This window comes from Tamandua tetradactyla, chromosome 12, assembly GCF_023851605.1.
Source record: "Tamandua tetradactyla isolate mTamTet1 chromosome 12, mTamTet1.pri, whole genome shotgun sequence".
Taxonomy (NCBI): Eukaryota; Metazoa; Chordata; class Mammalia; order Pilosa; family Myrmecophagidae; genus Tamandua; species Tamandua tetradactyla.
The window spans coordinates 33,018,190-33,037,942 of NC_135338.1; the positions used below are offsets into that span (position 1 = coordinate 33,018,190).

Below are 19,753 nucleotides of genomic sequence, written 5' to 3' on the forward strand. Positions count from 1 at the left end.
TGGGATTCATTGGGGCATCACTCGGTACAAACCAACAAAATATCATGTCCTACCCAAAGTTCCATGTACTTATGTTGTTCAACCAAGTATCTGCATAAGTTATATTAGGAGATGCACTAGTCAAAATATAAATTTTGTAACAAATAAACATTTTTTTGCTTTAGTCTCACACATAAGTTGAAATTTTAAAATATTAATTAACATCTATTTTCAGCACCCTGCAGTAATGACATTCCTTTGTTCTTCCTCATGCAAAAACATTTTTTTTAATTTGTACATTTAGTCACTATCATTATATACTCTAGGCATTCCTAGATTATACCATTTCAATCTTTATTGTCTATCTTTCTTTGTGATTTCATTTATGCCCCCAGCCCTCCTCCCTCTATCATTCTCACATTCAACTTCATTCAGGGTTTTAACATAATTGTATTGCAGTTAGGTAGTATTGGACTCTCCATTTCTGAGTTTTTAATTCAGTCCTGTTGCACAATCTGTATCCCTTCAGCTCCAGTTACCCAATATCTTGCCCTATTTCTATTTCCTGATCGTCTCTGGAACCATCAGGAAATACCAATGAAATATTCCAAGTTTATTCACTAATGTCGGTTCATAACAGTGAGACCATACAGTATTTATCCTTTTGTTTTTGGCTAATCTCACTCAGCATAATGTCCTTAAGGTCCATCCATATTGTTACATACTTCATAACTTTATTCTGTCTTTCAGCTGCATAATATTCCATCGTATGTATATGCCACAGTTTGTTTAGCCACCTGTCTGTTGATGGACATTTTAGCTGCTTCCATCTCTTGGTAATTGTAAATAATGCTGCTGTAAACATTGGTGTGCAAATGTCCGTTTGTGTCCTTGCCCTCATGTCCTTTGAGTAGAGACAGCATATGGATGGATCCTGTTTTTTAATCCATTCTGCCAGTCTATGTCTTTTGATTGGGGAGTTTAATCCATTAACATTTAGTGTTATTACTGCACGGGTAGTACTTTCTTCTACCATTTTGCCTTTTGGATTTTATACGTCATCTCATTTTCCTTCTTTTTATCTTTACTCATAGTATTCCTTTCTATGCTCTTCTCCACACCTCTCTCATCTGTCTTTTCATATCTGTCTCTAGTGCTCCCTTTAGTATTTCTTGCAGAGCTGGTTGTCTCTTGGTCACAAACTCTCAGTGATTTTCTTGTCTGAAAATGTTTTAATTTCTCCCTCATTTTTGAAGGACAATTTTGCTATATATAGAATTCTTGGTTGGCAGTTTTTCTGTTTTAGTAATTTAAATTATCACCCCAATGTCTTCTCGCCTCCATGGATTCTGCTGAAAAATGTACGCATAGTCTTATTGGGCTTCCCTTGTATGTGATGGATTGCTTTTCTCTTGCTGCTTTCAAGATTCTCTCTTTATCTTTGACCTCTGACATACTGATTAGTAAATGTCTTGGAGTACGTGTATTTGGATCTTGTATTAGTTAGGGTTCTCTAGAGAAACAGAATCAAGAGGGAACACTTGCAGATATAAAATTTATAAAAGTGTCTCACGTGACCGTAGGAACGCAGAGTCCAAAATCCACAGGGCAGGCTGTGAAGCCGATGACTCCGATGGATGGCCTGGATGAACTCCACAGGAGAGGCTCACCAGCCAAAGCAAGAATGGAATCTGTCTCCTCTGAGTCCTCCTTAAAAGGCATCCCATGATTAGATTTAGCATCACTAATTGCAGAAGACACTCCCCTTTGGCTGATTACAAATGGAATCAGCTGTGGATGCAGCTGACGTGATCATGACCTAATCCTATGAAATGTCCTCATTGCAACAGACAGGCCAGTGCTTGCCCAATCAGATAAACAGGTACCACAACTTAGCCAAGTTGACACCTGTCCCTAACCATGACAGATCTATTCTTTTTGGGGTACACTGCACTTCTTGGATTTGTAATTTTAAGTCTTTCATAAGATTTGGGAAATTTTCCATGATAATTTCCTCCATTAGTTTTTCTCCTCCTTTTCCCTTCTCTTCTCCTTCTGGGAACCACAACACGTGTATTCGTGGGCTTCATATTGTCATTCAATTCCCTGAATTCCTGCTCATATTTTTCCATTTTTTTCCCTGTATTTTCTTTTTCTTGTTGGATTTCAGATGTTCCGTCCTCCAGTTCACTAATTCTGTCTTCTGCCTCTCGAAATCTAACATTGTAGGTTTCCATTGTTTTTTTCATCTCTTCTACTGTGTCTTTCATTCCCATAAGTTCTGTGATTTGTTTTTTCAGACTTCCCATTTCTTCTTTTTGTTCCTTCTTGCCTTCTTTATATCCTCCCTTAATTCATTGATTTGGTTTTTGATGAGGTTTTCCATGTCTGTTTGTATATTCTGAATTAGTTGTTTCAGCTCCTGTATCTCATTTGAATTGTTGGTTTGTTCCTTTGACTGGACCATATCTTCAATTTTCCTAGTGTGATTTGTTATTTTTTGCTGGTGTCTAGGCATTTAATTACCTTAATTAGTTTATTCTGGAGATTGCTTTCACTTCTTTTACCTAGGGTTTTCTTGCTGGATGAATTTGCTGTCTGTCTGTTCTTTGACATTCAGTTCTGCTTTATCTGGACCTCTAGCTTAGGTTTTGTTTAACAGAGGAGAGTTTTTCAGTTCTTGTTTTCTTGTTTCTTGCCCTGCTTGTGTGGTGCCTTCCCCGCCCCCCCTTAATTAGGAGAGTCTACTTAGGTATTATAGACCCCAGCCAGATTTTCCCAGACCAAACTGGCCTCCTTTTAGGAGGAAATAGTCACCTGTGTCAGTTTTTCCTGAGGGTGAGATCCAGCAGGTTGAAAGACTTTCCTGTGAAGTCTCTGGACTCTGTTTTTCTTATCCTGCCCAGTGTGTGGTGCTTGTCTGCCTGCAGGTCCCACCAGCATAAGATGATGCGGTACCTTTAACTTTGGCAGACTCTCCCTGCTGGGGGCATGGTAGAGACAGAGGAGAGGTTGTAGGCTGGTTTTAATGGCTTCAAATTACCAAGCCCTGGTGTCTGAATTCCTTGAGAGAGGGATTCCACCTGAGTTGGGCCTCACCCCTCCCCTGGGTGTCTCCAGACAAGCCCTCAAATGAGCTTGTTTCTGCCTATGCCTGGGGCAGTTGCAGCCTGAGAAGCCCTGCTACTGTATCCAAAGCAGTCAAGCCTTTCTAGAAACACAGCCACAAAAACCTCTGTTTACTTTTTTTTTTTTTCTTTTTCCATCAGCCCTTGGCTCCCGGGTAAAAATGAGCGACCTCCAATTTGACCAGGTTCACCTGAGCTGGGGGCCTATTTTTAGTAGTCAGAATTTGTTAATTAATTCCACAATTGGTGTTTGGTTGCACTCAGCCCCTGCTGCTGATAAAGTTTCTTTCCATTCCCCTCTGGGAAGCAGCCTGTGGGGGAGAGGCGCTGGCCGCCATGGCTTGGGGAACTCACGGTTCTGGGGGTGGGGCTTGCAGCCGGTCCAGCTGGTCCAGATTGGGGTACGCTGTGTGTCTGGTCACTGACATGGCCCCAGGAGCTGTTCTGTACTGTTTCCGGTTATTTAGTAGTTGTTCTGGAGGATGAACTAAAATGCACACATTGCTAAGTCGCCATCTTGGCCCTCCTTTTCATTTTTATTTTTAAAGTATACAACTCTGATTTTTATTATATTCACAGAATTGTGTAGCCATCATCACAATCAATTTTGAACATTTTTATCACTACCAAAAGAGAAACCCTGTAGCCATAATCAGTCACTCCCTACCCTGCCCTTACCCTCAGTTTTAGGCAACTGCTAATCTAGTTTCCATATTTATAGATTTACCTATTCTGGATATTTCATATAAATGGAACTCATACAATATGTGACCCTTTGTGACTAGCTTCTTTCGCTTAGCCTAATGTTTTCAGGGTTCATCCATGTTGTAGCATGTATTTCATTTCTTTTTATAGCCAAATAATATTTTATTGTATAGTTGTACCACATTTTATTTATCTCTTCATCAGTTGATAGATATCTTTTTTTAAACTCCATTTTTTATTCTGAGACATACAAATAAATAAAAATACATTTTTGAGAAAATAATGTCATTAATGTTGAAATAGGATGTTTCTCTGTCAGCCTCAGTTTGGACAAAAATGAAATTAATCAGAAGCCTTCATTTAAATGCTTTGATGTTTTGCTTTATTCATGATATGATTAGGCCTACCCTTAGGCAAAATTGTGAAGCCATTTCTTAGTGTGTTTTTTTTTTTAACTTCTTTTAACTTCTAGAACTTGCTACCAACCTTCTCTACCATTGGGTAAATAATTCTATTAAACTGATTCTCTTTAGAGAGGTTAGTGATCTTATGAGTTAATAATATTAGTTAGGATAGAGTAGTTTGTTTGCAAGTATCCTAAATAGCAAAATCAGCTAAGATAAGCTATTGGAAATGTATTGAAAGGAAATCAAGAGCTTACAGACTCAATGGGAAGCCTGGAAAGCCAGGCTTAGAAATAAGCAGAAATTAAGATAAGTCTGGAGGTCCAGGAAACAGAAACTGCTGAAACTATTTCTCTCCACAAGAATAGTATACTTAGGCAGGTGCTGCTGAAAATGAATTCCGTAATTAGTGTTTATCATTTTGTTCATGATCAAAAATTTCCCTCTAAAGTCAGGAACAAGATAAGGATGCTCACTTTCACCACTGTTATTCAACATTGTACTGAATGTTCTAGCCTGAGCAATTAGACAAGAAAAAGAAATAAAAAGCATCCAAATTGGAAAGAAAAAAGTAAAACTATCTCTATTTTCAGCTAACATGATCCTACATTTTGAAAATCCAAAGAATCTATAAGAAAGTTACAAGAGCTAATAAACTAATTTGCTAACATAGCAGGGTACAAGATCAACACATGAAAAATAAACTATGTTGAAATGCTAGTGATCAATGAAAGCGAGGGGTAAAGGGTATGATATGTATAATCTTTTTTTTTCCCTCTCTGTTTTTGTTTTATTTCTTTTTCTGTTGTCTTTTTATTTCTTTTTCTGAATTGATGCAAATGTTGTAAGAAATGATGAATATGCAACTAAGTGATGATATTGTGAATTACTGATTATATATGTAGAACAGAATGATCACATGTTAATGTTTTAGTTCATTTGTTGTTAAATTTTTTTAATTAATAAATAATTTTTTAAAAAATCAACTATGTTTCAATAAAAAAAAATTTAGTGAGGGAGTATCCATCTAGCCTAGCTTGAATCCAGTGCCCACCCATTGTGTAGGGCATTGTGGGAGTTACGTTCAGGTGTCAACTTGGCCAGGTGAAGGTACCTAGTTCTTTTGCTGTGGACATGAGCCAATGGCATGTGATGCTCATCTGTTGCTGATTGCACCTGCAGTCAACTAGGAGGCGTGCCTGCTGCAATGAATGATGTTTGATTTAACTGGCTGGAAGTTGAAATGAGAGAGCGCAACGTAGTACAGTCCGAGCAGCTCAGCATACCTCAGCTCAGCACTCACAGCTCAGCCTAGGCTTTTCTCAACCCCAGAGAAAGTTGTTGGAACCTAGGGGCCTGGAGAGAAGGCCAGCAGAAATCACCCTGTGCCTTCCTGCATAAGAAAGAAACTCAGTTGAAAGTTAGCTGCCTTTCCACTGAAGAACTACATGTTTTTAATGAAATAAATCCACTTTTATTAAAAGCCAATCCATCTTTGGTGCGTTGCATTCCGGCAGCTAGCAAACTAGAACAGGCAGGGTACCTCAAACTACCTCACTGACAGTAACCAATGTAGAAGAGGCCATTCCTGAAAAGGAAATAGGGGCACTGTCAGAAAAGGGGAATAGATGCTGGAAGGCTACAAATCTATATGTCTCTACCTCAAGTTATATTCCCAGGGTCATTTCTTTCATTCCCTTAGTGCTGACTTCCTCAGGTGCTCAAAAACCTCCCTTCTAGCAGCCTCTAGTCACTTAGGATTGCCCCACCCCCCCTAAATTACCATTCCCATACAATATTCATACCTTTGATTTCAATAATGCTATTCGGTATCCTAAGGAATAATTAGAAATATTATTTCTAATTATATTATTATAATGGATGGAGTTTTTATATTCCATATGTCTACTGCAAGGTCCTATATTAGAGCAATGAGTAGTAAATAATTGTGGAATATCAAATCACTAAGGTTTTTTGAAGAAATCACATTTGGGTTTTTTTGTTTGTTTGTTTGTTTTATTTGTATGGGCAGGCACTGGGAATCGAACCTGGGTCTCTAGCATGGCAGGTGAGAACTCTGCCTGCTGAGCCATCATGGCCCCATCACAATATCGTAAATAAATTTTAATGACATAAGGAAATGTTTACTATATAAAATGTAGATAAAAAGCAAGAAATATGTTTTTATTATGATTTCAACTGTGGTTTTTAAACAATATAATATATGCCAAGAGGTCAACAGTGGTTGTCTTTGGGTGATAAAGTTATGGGTGGTTTTAGACTTCTTTGTATTTTTCTGTGGTTCCAAAGTTTTATCTAGCAGGTTTGTATTACTTTTATAAAGATAAAAAATGGATTATTTGAAAAAATACCTGACCTGCCTTCTTTAGAGGTCTTGTGTCTCCAGGCTTTAAATGGAATATGATTCTGTGGGACTTGTGTTCTCTTTCCAAACTCATTTACCTGTTTTTGGGGTTTTTTTTTTTTTTTTTTTGCCATGTAGGAACAAAAGTATACCGTACAAATAAATGAGCTGGAGGGTCAGTTCCATCAAAAAGCCAAAGAAATTGGCATAATTCAAACAGAACTGAAAACAATAAAACAATTCCAGAAGAGAAAAATCCAAGTGGAGAAAGAATTAGATGAGGTAAGTTTCTTTCTATTTTTTTCTTAAAAAAAAAAAGTAAATTAGAATTAACTACTCAATGTCTGCGAAAACCTTCACAAGCATTTATGGCAAAGAACTCCTTTTTGACATTTTAGAGATTATTTCATAGAAAAAGAAGATGACATATCAGCTTAGGACTGGATGCAAAAAGTCTTGACTATCCCCAAGTGCCAACAACTCAGGCTGTTCATTGTGACAGACTTTTCCTGATGTGACCAAGAATAACTATAGCTGACATCCATTGACCATAGGAAACTCTTCCAGCCCATCCCTCCTTAGACCTGGCCTAGCATGGCATTCCATGTCTCCCTCTTCCCATCCTTTTCTTTTTCTCAGTTCCTGGGACAAGTCTCAGCCCAAGTCCCAGCCCTCCTACCTCTTCTCCATCTTGGGATGCCAGACTAAAACCAAGAATTTGCATTACTTAGGTAAGTGAAAGAGACTAATTTTCTTAGTCTTTTTCACCTACCTCCTTTCTAGACCATCCTAAGTTTGTCTTTCATGACCAAAAAGAACCTTGGAGACATTTTCATAAACAAAAAGACTCCTCTGCCCTGGAGCCTATCCTTAATAACACAAAACTCTCAAAAGACAATTTTTTATTGCCCTGCTGTATTAGCTAGATTTCTCTACAGAAACAGAATCAGCAGGAGATACCTGCAATATGAAATTTATAAAAGTTTCTCACATAACTATGGGGAGGTAGAGTCCAAGGTCTGTAGGGCAGGCCACAAGCTGGTAGCTCCAGTGAAGGTCCTCAATGAACTCTCAGGAGAGGCTGGCTGGCTGAAGCAGGAAGGGTGATTGTCTCTTCCAAATCCTCCTTAAAAGCCTTCTAGTGATTAGATTAAGCATCACTCATTGCAGAAGACACTCCCCTTAGCTGATTGCAAATGCAGTCAGCTGTGGATGCAGCCAACGTGATCATGATTTAAGTCCAGGAAATGTCCTTATAGTAACAGACAGGCCAGTGCTTGCCTGACCAGACCACCAGGCACCACCACCTGGCCAAGTTGATACATGAACCTGACCATAACACCTGCCGCAGATCAGATTTGTAGGCAAAGTTTCTTCTATCACCAGCTGCCTCCAAAAAACAGATGGTCCAGAGGAAACTCAAGGGCTCTTAAGTTTTGTTTGTTTACTGCCATCATTGTTGTTGTTTCTCTAAATGCTACCCTTTGCCAGAGGGAGCACACATTCCTGTTCAAGTTCAAAAAATGTATGGAGATTAAAAAAGTTCAAAGTCTCCATAAAACATTTGTCTTATGAGAATCACATGCACTGAAAGTTCCTTGATGGAGAAAGCTAATAATTTGTTGCATAATTTCTATAAAACATTGCAATGCAAACAAAATCCAAATTTTGCCAAACAGTCAACATGGTGTATTAGAATGAGGATGGGGCAAGAAATGAGAAGTCAGGGGTTCTAATGCAGACTCCAACTTTCTATAAGGAACAACTCCCCGGAAGTTCATCAGGAAAAAAAAATGAAGGGACTGGTGTGTAACCAATCTCAGCTAATTAAAAATAATAATCCCATGATTTTGCACTGATATCATGATTAAAGCCAAAACACAAAGATTAAAAACAAAAAGGTCTTGACTGTTAGATTTTTCTTTCTCTAAGCACTTACTTACTCCTCTGTGAATTCATCAAATCTTAACCAGCACACCCTCCCATGTTTATCAGCCCTGGGTTGACTTAAATAAGAAACAAACTAGTTCTTGGAAAACTTCAGGGGCAAAGTACTAAAGGAAAATATGTCTAGACTGATGAATGATAATTTTAGAAGGCTCTGTGGTAGAGTTTGGTGGGGTGGGGAACACTGAGTAGTTTCAGAAAGTTTCCCTAACTTTACTATGCCTTTTCCCTTACTTGCCATTCCCTCAGTTCAAGTTAAAGCTTTATTGCCATACATGGCATAAGTACCAGGCTCAAGTAGCCAGCATCAGTTTTGGACAAGTTACTTAAATTTATTATACCTTCGTTTCCTCATCTGTAAAATGAGGATAATAAGAGTTTACACTTTATAAGATTGTTGTGATGATTAAATGAGTTAAATATGTAAAGTGCTTAAAATAGTGCATGTCACACCAAGGGAATTACAGTAACAGTAGTGTGGAACTCTCTACCAAAAAAGTCCTGATTTGTTGCATCTGCTGATTTCTGTGGTATAAATAATACCTTCTTCGTGTCCAATTTCAAGTTACCAATGCTTTAGCTACAAAATTCCTAGCATGAGCTGATTCCAGCACACCATTGAATATATATAAAAACTGCTGTGATTATCATTATTAGTCATAATAGTAGTAGTATTGCCGCTAAAAATTGCAAGTCTCAAGTCAGACTGCGAGAATGTAAATACTGTCTTCACAACCTGAGTACCTCGTCGTTTCCTCATCTGTAAACTGGTAATGAGAATAGTAGTACTTATTTCAAAGGGTCATTGTGAAGAATATATAAATAATTTGTTTAAAATGCTTAGCACTGTGCCCATTAATATTACTGCTATCACTGATCCTGCTATTACTCATACTAAAATTATTGTTATTACAGTTAGTATTAAGGCCCTTCACTTTCCTTTTTAGTGCCTCTCATTTTCAATCATGGTGTGTCCTCTCCAAGTAAGAAGTGTATATCAAGCCGCCCTCTGGCTACCCAAGGTTCTACTTAGCAAGAACAAACTTTAATGAGAAACCAAGTTCCTTCCATCCTGTTTCTGTTTATCCTTTAGCTGACTGTAAGAAGTGAATAAGGTAAAGAGGATAATGTAGTCATTGAGATTATGGACTTCTTGTCCTGCCTCTGCAGCTGGTAGCTGTGTAGTTTTAGAAGTCTTTTTTTTTTTTTTTTTAAGGAAAGACAGAGAGAAGGAAGGAAGGATAGAAGGAAGGAAGGAAGGAAGAAAGGGAAACATCTTTTAAACATTTTCTTGTTTTATTGTATTCTGTTTCTCCGTTTTTGTTACATGGGCTGGGGCCGGGAATCCAACCGAGGTCCTCCGGCATAGCAGGCAAGCACTTTGCCCGCTGAGCCACCGCGGCCCGCCCAGAAGTCTTTTAACCTCTCTGATTCTCAAGTTCCTTATTTGTAAAATGTAGCTGATGTAGTCCCACAGTTGGTTGCCTTTTAGGTAGTGGTATTTGAGTATTGTGACTGGGCCATTAACTTTGAAAACACCCAAGCAAAAGTCATCTGTTCTAATTTCCTTTTGGAAGTATAATAAAAAACCTGATTACCTTCTGTCCTGGTTTGAAAGGATTATGTGCTCTAGAAAAGCCATGTTTTAATCTTGATCCATCTTGTGGAGGCAGCCATTTATTTTAATCTCATTCAGCACTGCAGGTTGGAAACTTGATTACATTATCTCCGAGGAGATGTAACACACCCTTTGATTAGGGGGAGATGTGACTCCACCCATTCCAGGTGGGCCTTGATTAGTTTACTGGACTCCTTTAAAAAAAAGGAAACATTTTGGAGAGAGCTACAGAAGCCACACCAGGCCTTTGGAGATGCAAAAGGAAAACACCCCCAGGGGAGCTTCCTGAAACAAGAAGCCTAGTAAGAAAGCTAGTGGACATCCGCATGTTCACCATGTGCCTTTCCAGTTGAGAGAGAAACCCTGAACTTCATCAGCCTTCTTGAATCAAGCTATTGTTCCCTGGATGTCCTAGATAGGATATTTCTATAGTCTTGCTTTAATTTGGACATTTTCACATGTAAATTCACAATTTAATAATTTACTGCTATTTAAAAGCCATTCTGTTTCTGGTATATTGCATTCCTTCAGCTAGCAAACTACAACACCTCCCATACTATGACAATTAAATATTCCAACTTTTTTTTTTCTTTTCTAGTTATGTATTGTAGTGTTCTAGTTTGCTAGCTGCCAGAACGCAACACACCAGAGACAGATTGGCTTTTAATAAAAGGGGATTTATTTTGTTAGTTCTTCAAAGGAAAGGCAGCTAACTTTCATCTGAGGTTCTTTCTTACGTGGGAAGGCTCAGGGTAATCTCTGCTGGCCTTCTCTCCAGGCCTCTGGGTTCCAACAACTTTCCCCAGGGTGATTCCTTTCTGCATCTCCAAAGGCCTGGGCTGAGCTGCGAGTGCTGAGACGAGTTTTGCCAAGCTGCTTGGCTGTGCTACGTTGTGCTCTCTCATTTAAGCACCAGCCAATTAAGTCAACCTAACCACAGGTAGTTAGGTTCAGGTGTCAACTTAGCCACGTGATGGTCCCCAGTTCTATTGCGCATTTCAGGCAAGGTGGGGCATGGGAAGATACTTTCTTAGATTGGGATGAATTTCCTCTCATAATTGGGCAGTTATCACAAAATGTTCTCATAGAGATGAATTTGTTTATGACCTTGCTTGCTTGTTGCTTTACAACTCTTTTTACAATTTTGCTTTAAAATTGCTTTTAATTTCTCTAGCTCACTATTACACAAAAGTTTTTACAGTATACTCTGGGGAACTCTATCCTTTTGTGAGTTTTAAGCCCTCTAAAGTCCCATATAATTTTTTTCTCTAATTACTTTATGTTTGTATTGGTTGCTTTTTTTTTTTTTGCAAGCTAAGGAAAAAGAGGTGCCAAATCTTCTGCTTGTGCATTTACTTGTCACTTCTTATCAGTTCCTAGACAAAAAGAGGTGCCAAATCTTCTGCTTGTGCATTTACTTGTCACTCCTTATCAGTTCCTAGACTAGTATTTAATAATTGTTATTAAATGAGTTATACAAAGCAACCATCTAAAATTTTATATAGAATTCATATAATCTTAGAACTGGGAGAAACTTTAGGATCTATTTAAGCCATTCTACAGATGAGATAAACTGAGACACAAAAATGTAAGTGACTTACAGAGTAAGTTTTAGAGATGGCAGCAGAATCCTGGTGTCCGGAATCTCTGTCCAGTACCTTTAGTCTTGCTCCAATTCTTCACCTGCATTAGTTACCTAATTACTCCAAAAGCTTGTGCCTTAAAACAACAATAAACACTTGTAAAATGCAGTTTCTGAGGGGCAGGAATTTGGAGGTGGCTTAATTGGGAAGTTCTGGTTTAGGGTCTCTCATTAGGTTGTAGCCAAGATGTCTACGAGGGCTACTATCATCTGAAGGCTTGATTGGAGCTGGAGGATCCATTTTTAAGATGGTGTACTCACACAGCTGTAATTAGTGGGAGGCATCAGCTCTCCCACTAATCAGCCTCTCCATAAATTGCTTGAGTATCCTCATGGCTTGGTGGATGACTTCACCCAGACTGAGTAATCCAGCAGAGTACCAAATAGAAGCTATCCTTTCCATGACCTAGACTCAGACGTCACATAACATTACTTCTGCCATATTCTGTAAATTAAAAGTCAGTTTCTAAGTCTGGCCAACATTCAGGGATGAGACATTAGATTCCATAAATTGAAGGGAGGAAGTGTGAAATAATTTGTGGACATATTTTAAGACCACCAAATTGCTACAGCTAAAGTACACACTGCTGTGGGTATAATCTTATGGTTCTGATGTTATATTGATCATCTCCCTAAAGATTCTTTAGTGACTTTCCACTGTAAACAATATTGCCCAGGCAACTTAGTGTGAAAGTCAAGATATCCTACACCTATCTTGGAACATTATCTCCTTTTACCTACCCCATCTCCCCGAAACACATACCTTCAATCCACCCAAACTGGAAACTGACTTATCCCTGAAGTCTTTTCTGTCTTTCTTACTTTGTTTACACTGTTTCTTCTCTTTGGAATATTTTGCTGATAGATCTCTGTATATTAAAATTTTACATATCCTTCAAAATCTCAGCTCAAATGTATGTTCTAAGGAGGCCTTTATTCAGACTCCTGTTTAAAAGTAACAATTGTCTTTTCTATGTGTTTTCATAGCATTTTGTATCTTTTTATACCACTCAGCCCATTCTATCTTAATATAATATTTATTTAGCATTTGTCTTATCTCCCCTACTAGACTGTAAGATCATTACCCTTTGAGGCAATGAACAGTGTTGTCCTTTGAATTCATTGAAACCCAAGATACATAGTAATGCTGAATAAATTGTTGTTAAATACTGAGTGGATCTTATTATTGCAAACAGAATTGGGCGGGCCGTGGTGGCTCAGTGACTGAGTTCTAGCCTGCTATGCCAGAGACCTGGGTTCGGTTCCTGGTGCCTGCCCATGTTAAATGAAAAAAAAGAAACATAATTGAAGACACCTCAGTATTATAGAAGGAATATCAGATTTTCTTTTATATGGAAATGCTGCAGATTGAGTCAATGTAGTTAACTTTTCAGAAACTCTAAAGATAGCCATCTTAGGTTTAGATATATATTCTGAATCAAAGTGAATTAAGATTTATTTTGTATATTCTAGTGTGATGTATATATTTTTAAAGAACAGTGTTTCCAGCTAATGGAAAAATAGATTTCAGAGATTTCTAAGAGTACTGTTGGAGACCAAGACTTAAAATTAAAAAGCAAAAGATACTGAATTGGGAAAAAAATAAGGTTTTCTATGGAACCCTAAATGTGGAAGAATTGACACATGTGTAGGGCCATAAATTTTAAATTGGAGGTAAACATAAGGTAATAAAATTAATTATATTGTGTAAAAAATTCATTGCACAAATTAATAATTAAAGTGTTAGCAAGGTGATGCTTTCTCCCCAAAGACCATGGTGTTCTGGTGCTTGCTGCCAGCATTCCTTTGGCTTTCGTATCACATGGCAGTGTTGATGATTATGACAACTTATCTGATGAATGCTTATGTGAAAGGCTTTTAAAAACTTGAATTGATACTGGTCTTGTAAATCTATAGAAAATTATGGAAAGTACTCAGAGATAGGGACACATCTTTTTCTGTGTGTTCAGGATTAAGAAGTAATATAAAAAATATTTCTTAATTGAAAATTTTCTGAGAATTGTACCCATATCAATCCCATTTCTATTAATGATCTTTTGTTTGTTATTTTAATTTCAGCTGAAGGAGAATTTAAGAAACACAGAGCGGAAACATCAGGAGACTCTTAGAAGATTGGAAGGCAGGTTTTTTGAAGAAAAGGTACAGACTATTAGGATTAATTAAGAAATCTTGTGTTTAATAGGACAATGTGTATCTATTTGCATTCTGAGATATATTTACCTTCCATTTTGGTATTTTATTATAAAATAGTTAACAAATCATAACAGAATATAAAACAGGAAAAACAACATCTTTTATTCTGGAGATCTCAATGTCTCATCTTTTTCCCTCCCATTCAGAGATTTTTGAAATCCTGAAGAGGGATTTTCGTCTTACGAAGTTTTCAGGACACATCTCCTTCAGTTTGGTGTTTCCTGGTGGAAATAAAGTCGTTTGCACCAATTTTATAGGGAAGATGAGATTGAAAAGGTCTCTCTGGTACATGTGGAGGTGTTTCCTTGATCAAAATGAGCTAAGGTTGTGTTAAGGATGTTAATAAAAGTGAGCCTCACAATGTTCCTTATCACATTAGAAACTTTCAGGTTTCTCTTGTGCCTTTGAAGTTAATTCTCCAAGTTGTAAGAAGTATTTTGAAATTCTTCTCTTCTGCAGAATCTCTTCAGAGGCCCATGAATTTTTGTAATTTTTAATTTTTTCTTTAACTTTTTCATTCTCAGGGAAGAATTGATCCGGTTCTTTCAGAAATTGGTAGGGATGTTACAGTTGGTGCACTTTATGTACTTAGGTTTAGATAAAAGGAATTATTTTTAAAAGTGACTCTAGGGAAGTGGCCTGGGCTCTATCTGGAGACATGGCAGGCGTTAAAGCTCTTGTGGTGTTATCCTTCAGTGAGGCTATTGGACTGACTTTTCTTATGCTGGGATATACCTTAGAGGATTATGGTGTTTATTGCCCCTTATTTGTCCTGATATTTCATGCCATGTCACCCGTTCCCCATTTCATTGCCAAAAGGGCCACATATAACTCTGATGGGACAAGTAATGCTTATTGGGAACTGGTATATTTCTTGACTACTGGAATTGTTGTTTCTGCCTTTGGATTTCCTGTTATTCTTGCTGCATGGCTGTGATCAAATGGGAGCCTGTGGCCTTGTGCTGGCTGGCAATGCAGTCACTTTCCTTACCAATTCAAGGTTTTTTCCTTGTGTTTGGAAGAGGTGATGATTTTAGCTGGGAGCAGTGGTAGCACTTTATTCTGAAACAATACATTGAATGCCTTAGAATACGTACTATGTATTATATATATATATATATATATGCATTTCTGTGAAATTTAATATGCTGTTTTTTAATACATTTATATCATGTTCACTTTAAGGAGAACTAAATGTGTAAAAAAAAAGTAGTTTTATTCCTAGCAAATAGACCCCACCATTTTCTTAAGTTGAATTATGTTACTTATTTGGTTGGTCATGTAATCATGCTCCTTCTTGTAGCTGCTCACTTAAGCACTGCATCTAAGCTTTTTCCCAGGGGATGTGCTTGGGTAGGCAGATAACATGAGAGGTCTCAGTTCTCCTTATGACTTCAGAGATTTGTTTATGGCCCAGAAAGACCGCAGTGGCTCCCTCTGTGTGTTGTAGACCCTTGCTTCTCAAAGGGTAGTCCATGGACTAAGAGCATCATATTTCTCTGAGAAGCTTTTTGCAAATGCATATCTGAAGCTCCACCCCAGACTCACTGCATTTTGATGAGATCCCAGGTGAATTGTATGCACATCAAAGTTTGAGAAGCTCTGCAGTAGAAGGGTAAGCAGCACACTTAGCCTCCTTATTTTTCCCTGGGCTGAGCCACTTAGCCTCTCAGGGTATCAGTTGCTCATTTGTAAAAGTTGTCTTACTTGCTGCCCTCATGGTGAGGCCTAGTCCAGACATTCTTTGGGATTTGCCAAATGTTAAAACTTATGGGTATATAGGCTGTTCCTCACATTTATGGGAACAGTTCTTGGTAGGGAACAGATATGGCCTCTCATCTTCTGAAAGAAGTAGCTGTTTCACAATTCAGGGGGTCAGAGTAGCTGGAAAGCCCCAGTAGGATTCAGGGAGGGGCAGGGCTGGAACCCGTCCCTGCTTCTCTCAGGATGGGGAAGAGTAGAGATGTAATACTTTTTTATTTCCCTTTATAATCTGGCACTTCTTCCCAACTTCTTTCCTAAATCACTCCCCCACCCCAAGCAGTTCTGATTTGTCCTTGCTTCTTAAGGGCTCTTGCTTCTCCTTCCTATAATAGACACATGGAGCCAAGTAAGCAAGCAGAGGATGGACTGCTTAATTTTATTTATGTTTTGATGGACTCATTATCTTTCATGTCCTGTAGGACTTTTATTTTTTTATAACTTCATTCCCAAAGAATCATTGGGAATATAGTCCATGCTGGACCCTGTAATCAGTTTTTCTGGTATAACTAATTTTTTATGTCCAAGACCTATTGAGAAACAGAAATATGGGAAATAGAACCACTTGACTAGAATATAACCAATAATTTTTAAACACTGTTAATATATGATGAGACATACATTCAAAACACTTAAACCTTGAGGTTTAAATCTTGGTAATTGGCAGCCCCCTTCATATTCTGTTACAGTGCTGGAATCAGGAAAAGAAAAACATGATACTTAAAAGATAATGTGCAAAGTTTTCTTTGGCCTTGTGCATGGCTTTGTGTTTTCAGTGTTCTATGTATGTACAAAAGTTATTTCCAATATTTATATTATAAAAATTAATAGAAACTTTATAAATTTACTATAATTTTAAATAACACTTGTCCTTATTGTATTGTAATAAATTTCACTTTTGACACTAGTGAAAAAAAGTGTTTCTAGGTTTTCATATTGTATATCAAATAGCCTCTAGAGAGTGGGGCTGAAACAATATCCTGGTGGTTTCTTTCTTCATACTGTTAGAATTAGAATCCCCCAGAAGTGGATTGCTCTCAATTGCCTCTTCATTGCATCTTATCCTGAGCTTGATCTCTTTTCTTGGTGTAGCTTTCCACAAACAAAGGATAGAAGTGCTTGGTCAGCTCACAAATGCCTGCTTATATAAATAGGATCTTTATATCTGGAGGTCAGTGGGTGCTGGCCTTTCCCTCATGGTTGCAGGATGGTAGTATGGCTCCAAGATTCATTAGTATTTTAAGGAAGGAGGAAGGGAGGCTCCGGCTGTATCTGTCCCTTTTTTCTGGAAGCCTTAAAAACTCTCCCAGAAGCTCTTAGTGGATTCACTGGCCAGAACCATGTTATAAGGTATACTGGGCAAGCAAATGTTTTGTTTTTCCAGCCACTAGTGGAAGGAAAAAGGAGGGTGAGAATGAGTAATGGGTTGGCCAGTCACTGTTGTGGCTGCCTCACTATATTAAATACAAACGTCATGCCTATTTCTCCTCGAGTGGTTTGAGCTCCAGGGCTGGTTCATGGCCGACTTTCCAGTAGTCCCTATTCATTCATCTCATACCTCAGCATGCTCCACCTGGTCATATAAAGGAGTTCCCATAGAGCATCATTTTTTGTTGTTTTGTTTTTCCATCAGATTTATTTACTTAGGCTGCTCCAGAAAATAGCATGAAATGGTTGACTTAAACAATGGGAATTTATTAGCTTACAGTTTTGAGGTGGAGAAAATGTCCAAATCAGGGCATCATCTAGGTGGTGCTTTCTTCCCTGAAAGCCAGTGCAGGCAATCCTTGGCTCCTCTGCCATGTATCAAGGCACATGGTGACATCTGCTGGTCTCTTTCTTCTGTTCCGCGTTTCACTGACTTCAGTTTCTTGCTTCTGTGGCTTTCCCTCTCTTTCTTCATTCCTTTTATAAAGGACTCCAGTAAGAGAGTTAAGACTCATACTGAATGAGATGGGTCACACATTAACTGAAGTATCGTCATCAAAAGGTCCTACTTATGATGGGTTTACACCCACAGGAATGGATTAGATTTAAGAACATGTTTTTTTTTCCAGGGGCACGTACAACTTCAAACCACCACACCTCTAATTCTCTTTCTTAAACCATCACAGCTTTTCCTACCTCCATATTTTTGTACTCGCTACTCCCTTTTCCTGGAATACTCTTTTTCCAGCTCTGGCTTATTCTCATTCTTCAGTGCTAGAATGCCTTTCCTCAGAGATAGTCCCTAAATCTCAATCTAAAACGACCTCCCCCAGGAACTCTATCTCATCACCCCATTCATTTCATTTATAGCGTTTACCTCATCTACTAATTCTCTTATTTACTTGTTAGGGAGGTGGTATAGCATCAGTTTGCCTGCATATGAATCCCTACTCTTGTTATTTACTCTTATGCAACTTTGGGGAAATCACTAACCTCTCTGTCATTCAGTTTCCTCAGTCCTTTTTGGGAATAGTAATAGTAATAGTATCTGTTTCATAGGATTGTTGTGAGGATTAAATAATAAATGTAAAGCCCTTAGAACAGTGCCTGACACATACTAAATGCTTACTACATTTTAAGTATTAATATTGCTTATTGTTTGAATCCCACCCTCAATACAAGCTCCAAGATGGCAGGGACTTTGTCTATCTTGCTCATCACGGAACCTCCAGTATCTAATACAGAACCTGGCACACTACTAGTGCTCAATAGCTTTTTGCTGAATGAATAAATGACTTTCATCACATTAGCATTGTATTTAGCAGAGATTCCTCCCAACTCTGTGTTCCAATACTGATATGAATTTTTTTCCTTCTCATTCATATGTCATGTTGCTTCTTTAAAAGGAAAATTAGGAGGTGCCCTAAGGTACCTGTGTTTACACTATCCTCTTTGCTGGCATCCTATTGTATTTTATTTGAAATTCTAAAATAAATGTTTTTTTTAAGTTTTAATTTTGAAATAATTTCAAAGTTACAGGACAGTTGCAGAAATAATACCAACACCATACAGAGAATTTCAAACCCAATCCCACCACCCAGTTATCCAGATCTACCAATTTTAGCATTTTGCCACCTTTGCCACTTTCTCTTCCTTGCTTCTTTCCATCTATCTATCTATCTATCTATCTATCTATCTATCTATCTATCTATCTATCTATCTATCTATCTATCTATTTCCTGAACATTTGAGAACAGGTTGCACCCATCCTGCTACTTAAACACATAATACTTCCATGTATCTTTCCTACGACAAAGATGTTCACTTATGTAATCCCTTGAAGTACATTTATCAAGTTCAAGAAATTTAATGTTAATATAAAGCCTACACTCTAAATTCCAGTTTTTTATGTCTCAATAATACGCGTTTTGAGCCATTTCGCCTCCATTCTTAGATCCTATCCAGTATCATATATTACATTTAACTGTCATTGTCTCTTTAGTTTCTGTTTCTTTCTTTTTTTCTAATTGTATTTTTTTAAGTTTTTTTCTTTTTAAGAATATTTTTATTGATAAAACTTAACATACAAACATCCTTAGCATGAAACATTCCATACATGGTGTATAATCAATGGCTCGCAATATCATCACATAGTTGAGTATTCATCACCATGATCATTTTTAAAAAGTTTTTGATGTGTAAAATTTGTTGTTAGAATATAGCATTCTATTTAAACAGCCTGTTGTATTTTTTAGCACAGACTAGAACAAGAGGCTGAAAAGAAGATAATAATGCTGGCTGAGAGAGCCCACCACGAAGCTATTGTGTAAGAGACTGCTGATTCCCTTTTCTTTCTGATAGCCTCTCTTCTCTGCTGGTCTGTTTTGTTCATCTTATATTGTGTATATCATATTGTCTTCCCCATATCTCTCCTGGATTGTTTTCTTTAAATTTTCTGGGCTACTCTCCCTCACTGTTTCTTTCTCTTTGGGTCCCTCTTCCCATTTTTCTTTTCTCCTACCTTTTCTGTAGTGGCATGATGTGGAAAGAAGTCTGAGCTTT

The 19,753-nt window shown here is 37.8% G+C and overlaps 1 protein-coding gene and 1 pseudogene across 3 annotated transcripts in view; both read left to right on the forward strand.

Moving 5' to 3' along the window:
* BBOF1 (basal body orientation factor 1) overlaps positions 1-19,753 on the forward strand; it is a 56,390-nt gene that overhangs the window by 12,848 nt on the left and 23,789 nt on the right. For all 3 annotated transcript variants that reach the window (XM_077123014.1, XM_077123016.1, XM_077123015.1), the window contains exons 4-6: positions 6,720-6,863; positions 13,868-13,948; positions 19,447-19,517. In XM_077123014.1, coding sequence (XP_076979129.1) covers positions 6,720-6,863; positions 13,868-13,948; positions 19,447-19,517 — 296 coding nt within the window. The remainder of the gene's footprint in view (positions 1-6,719; positions 6,864-13,867; positions 13,949-19,446; positions 19,518-19,753) is intronic.
* Positions 14,620-16,156, forward strand: LOC143651293 (leptin receptor gene-related protein pseudogene; annotated as a pseudogene).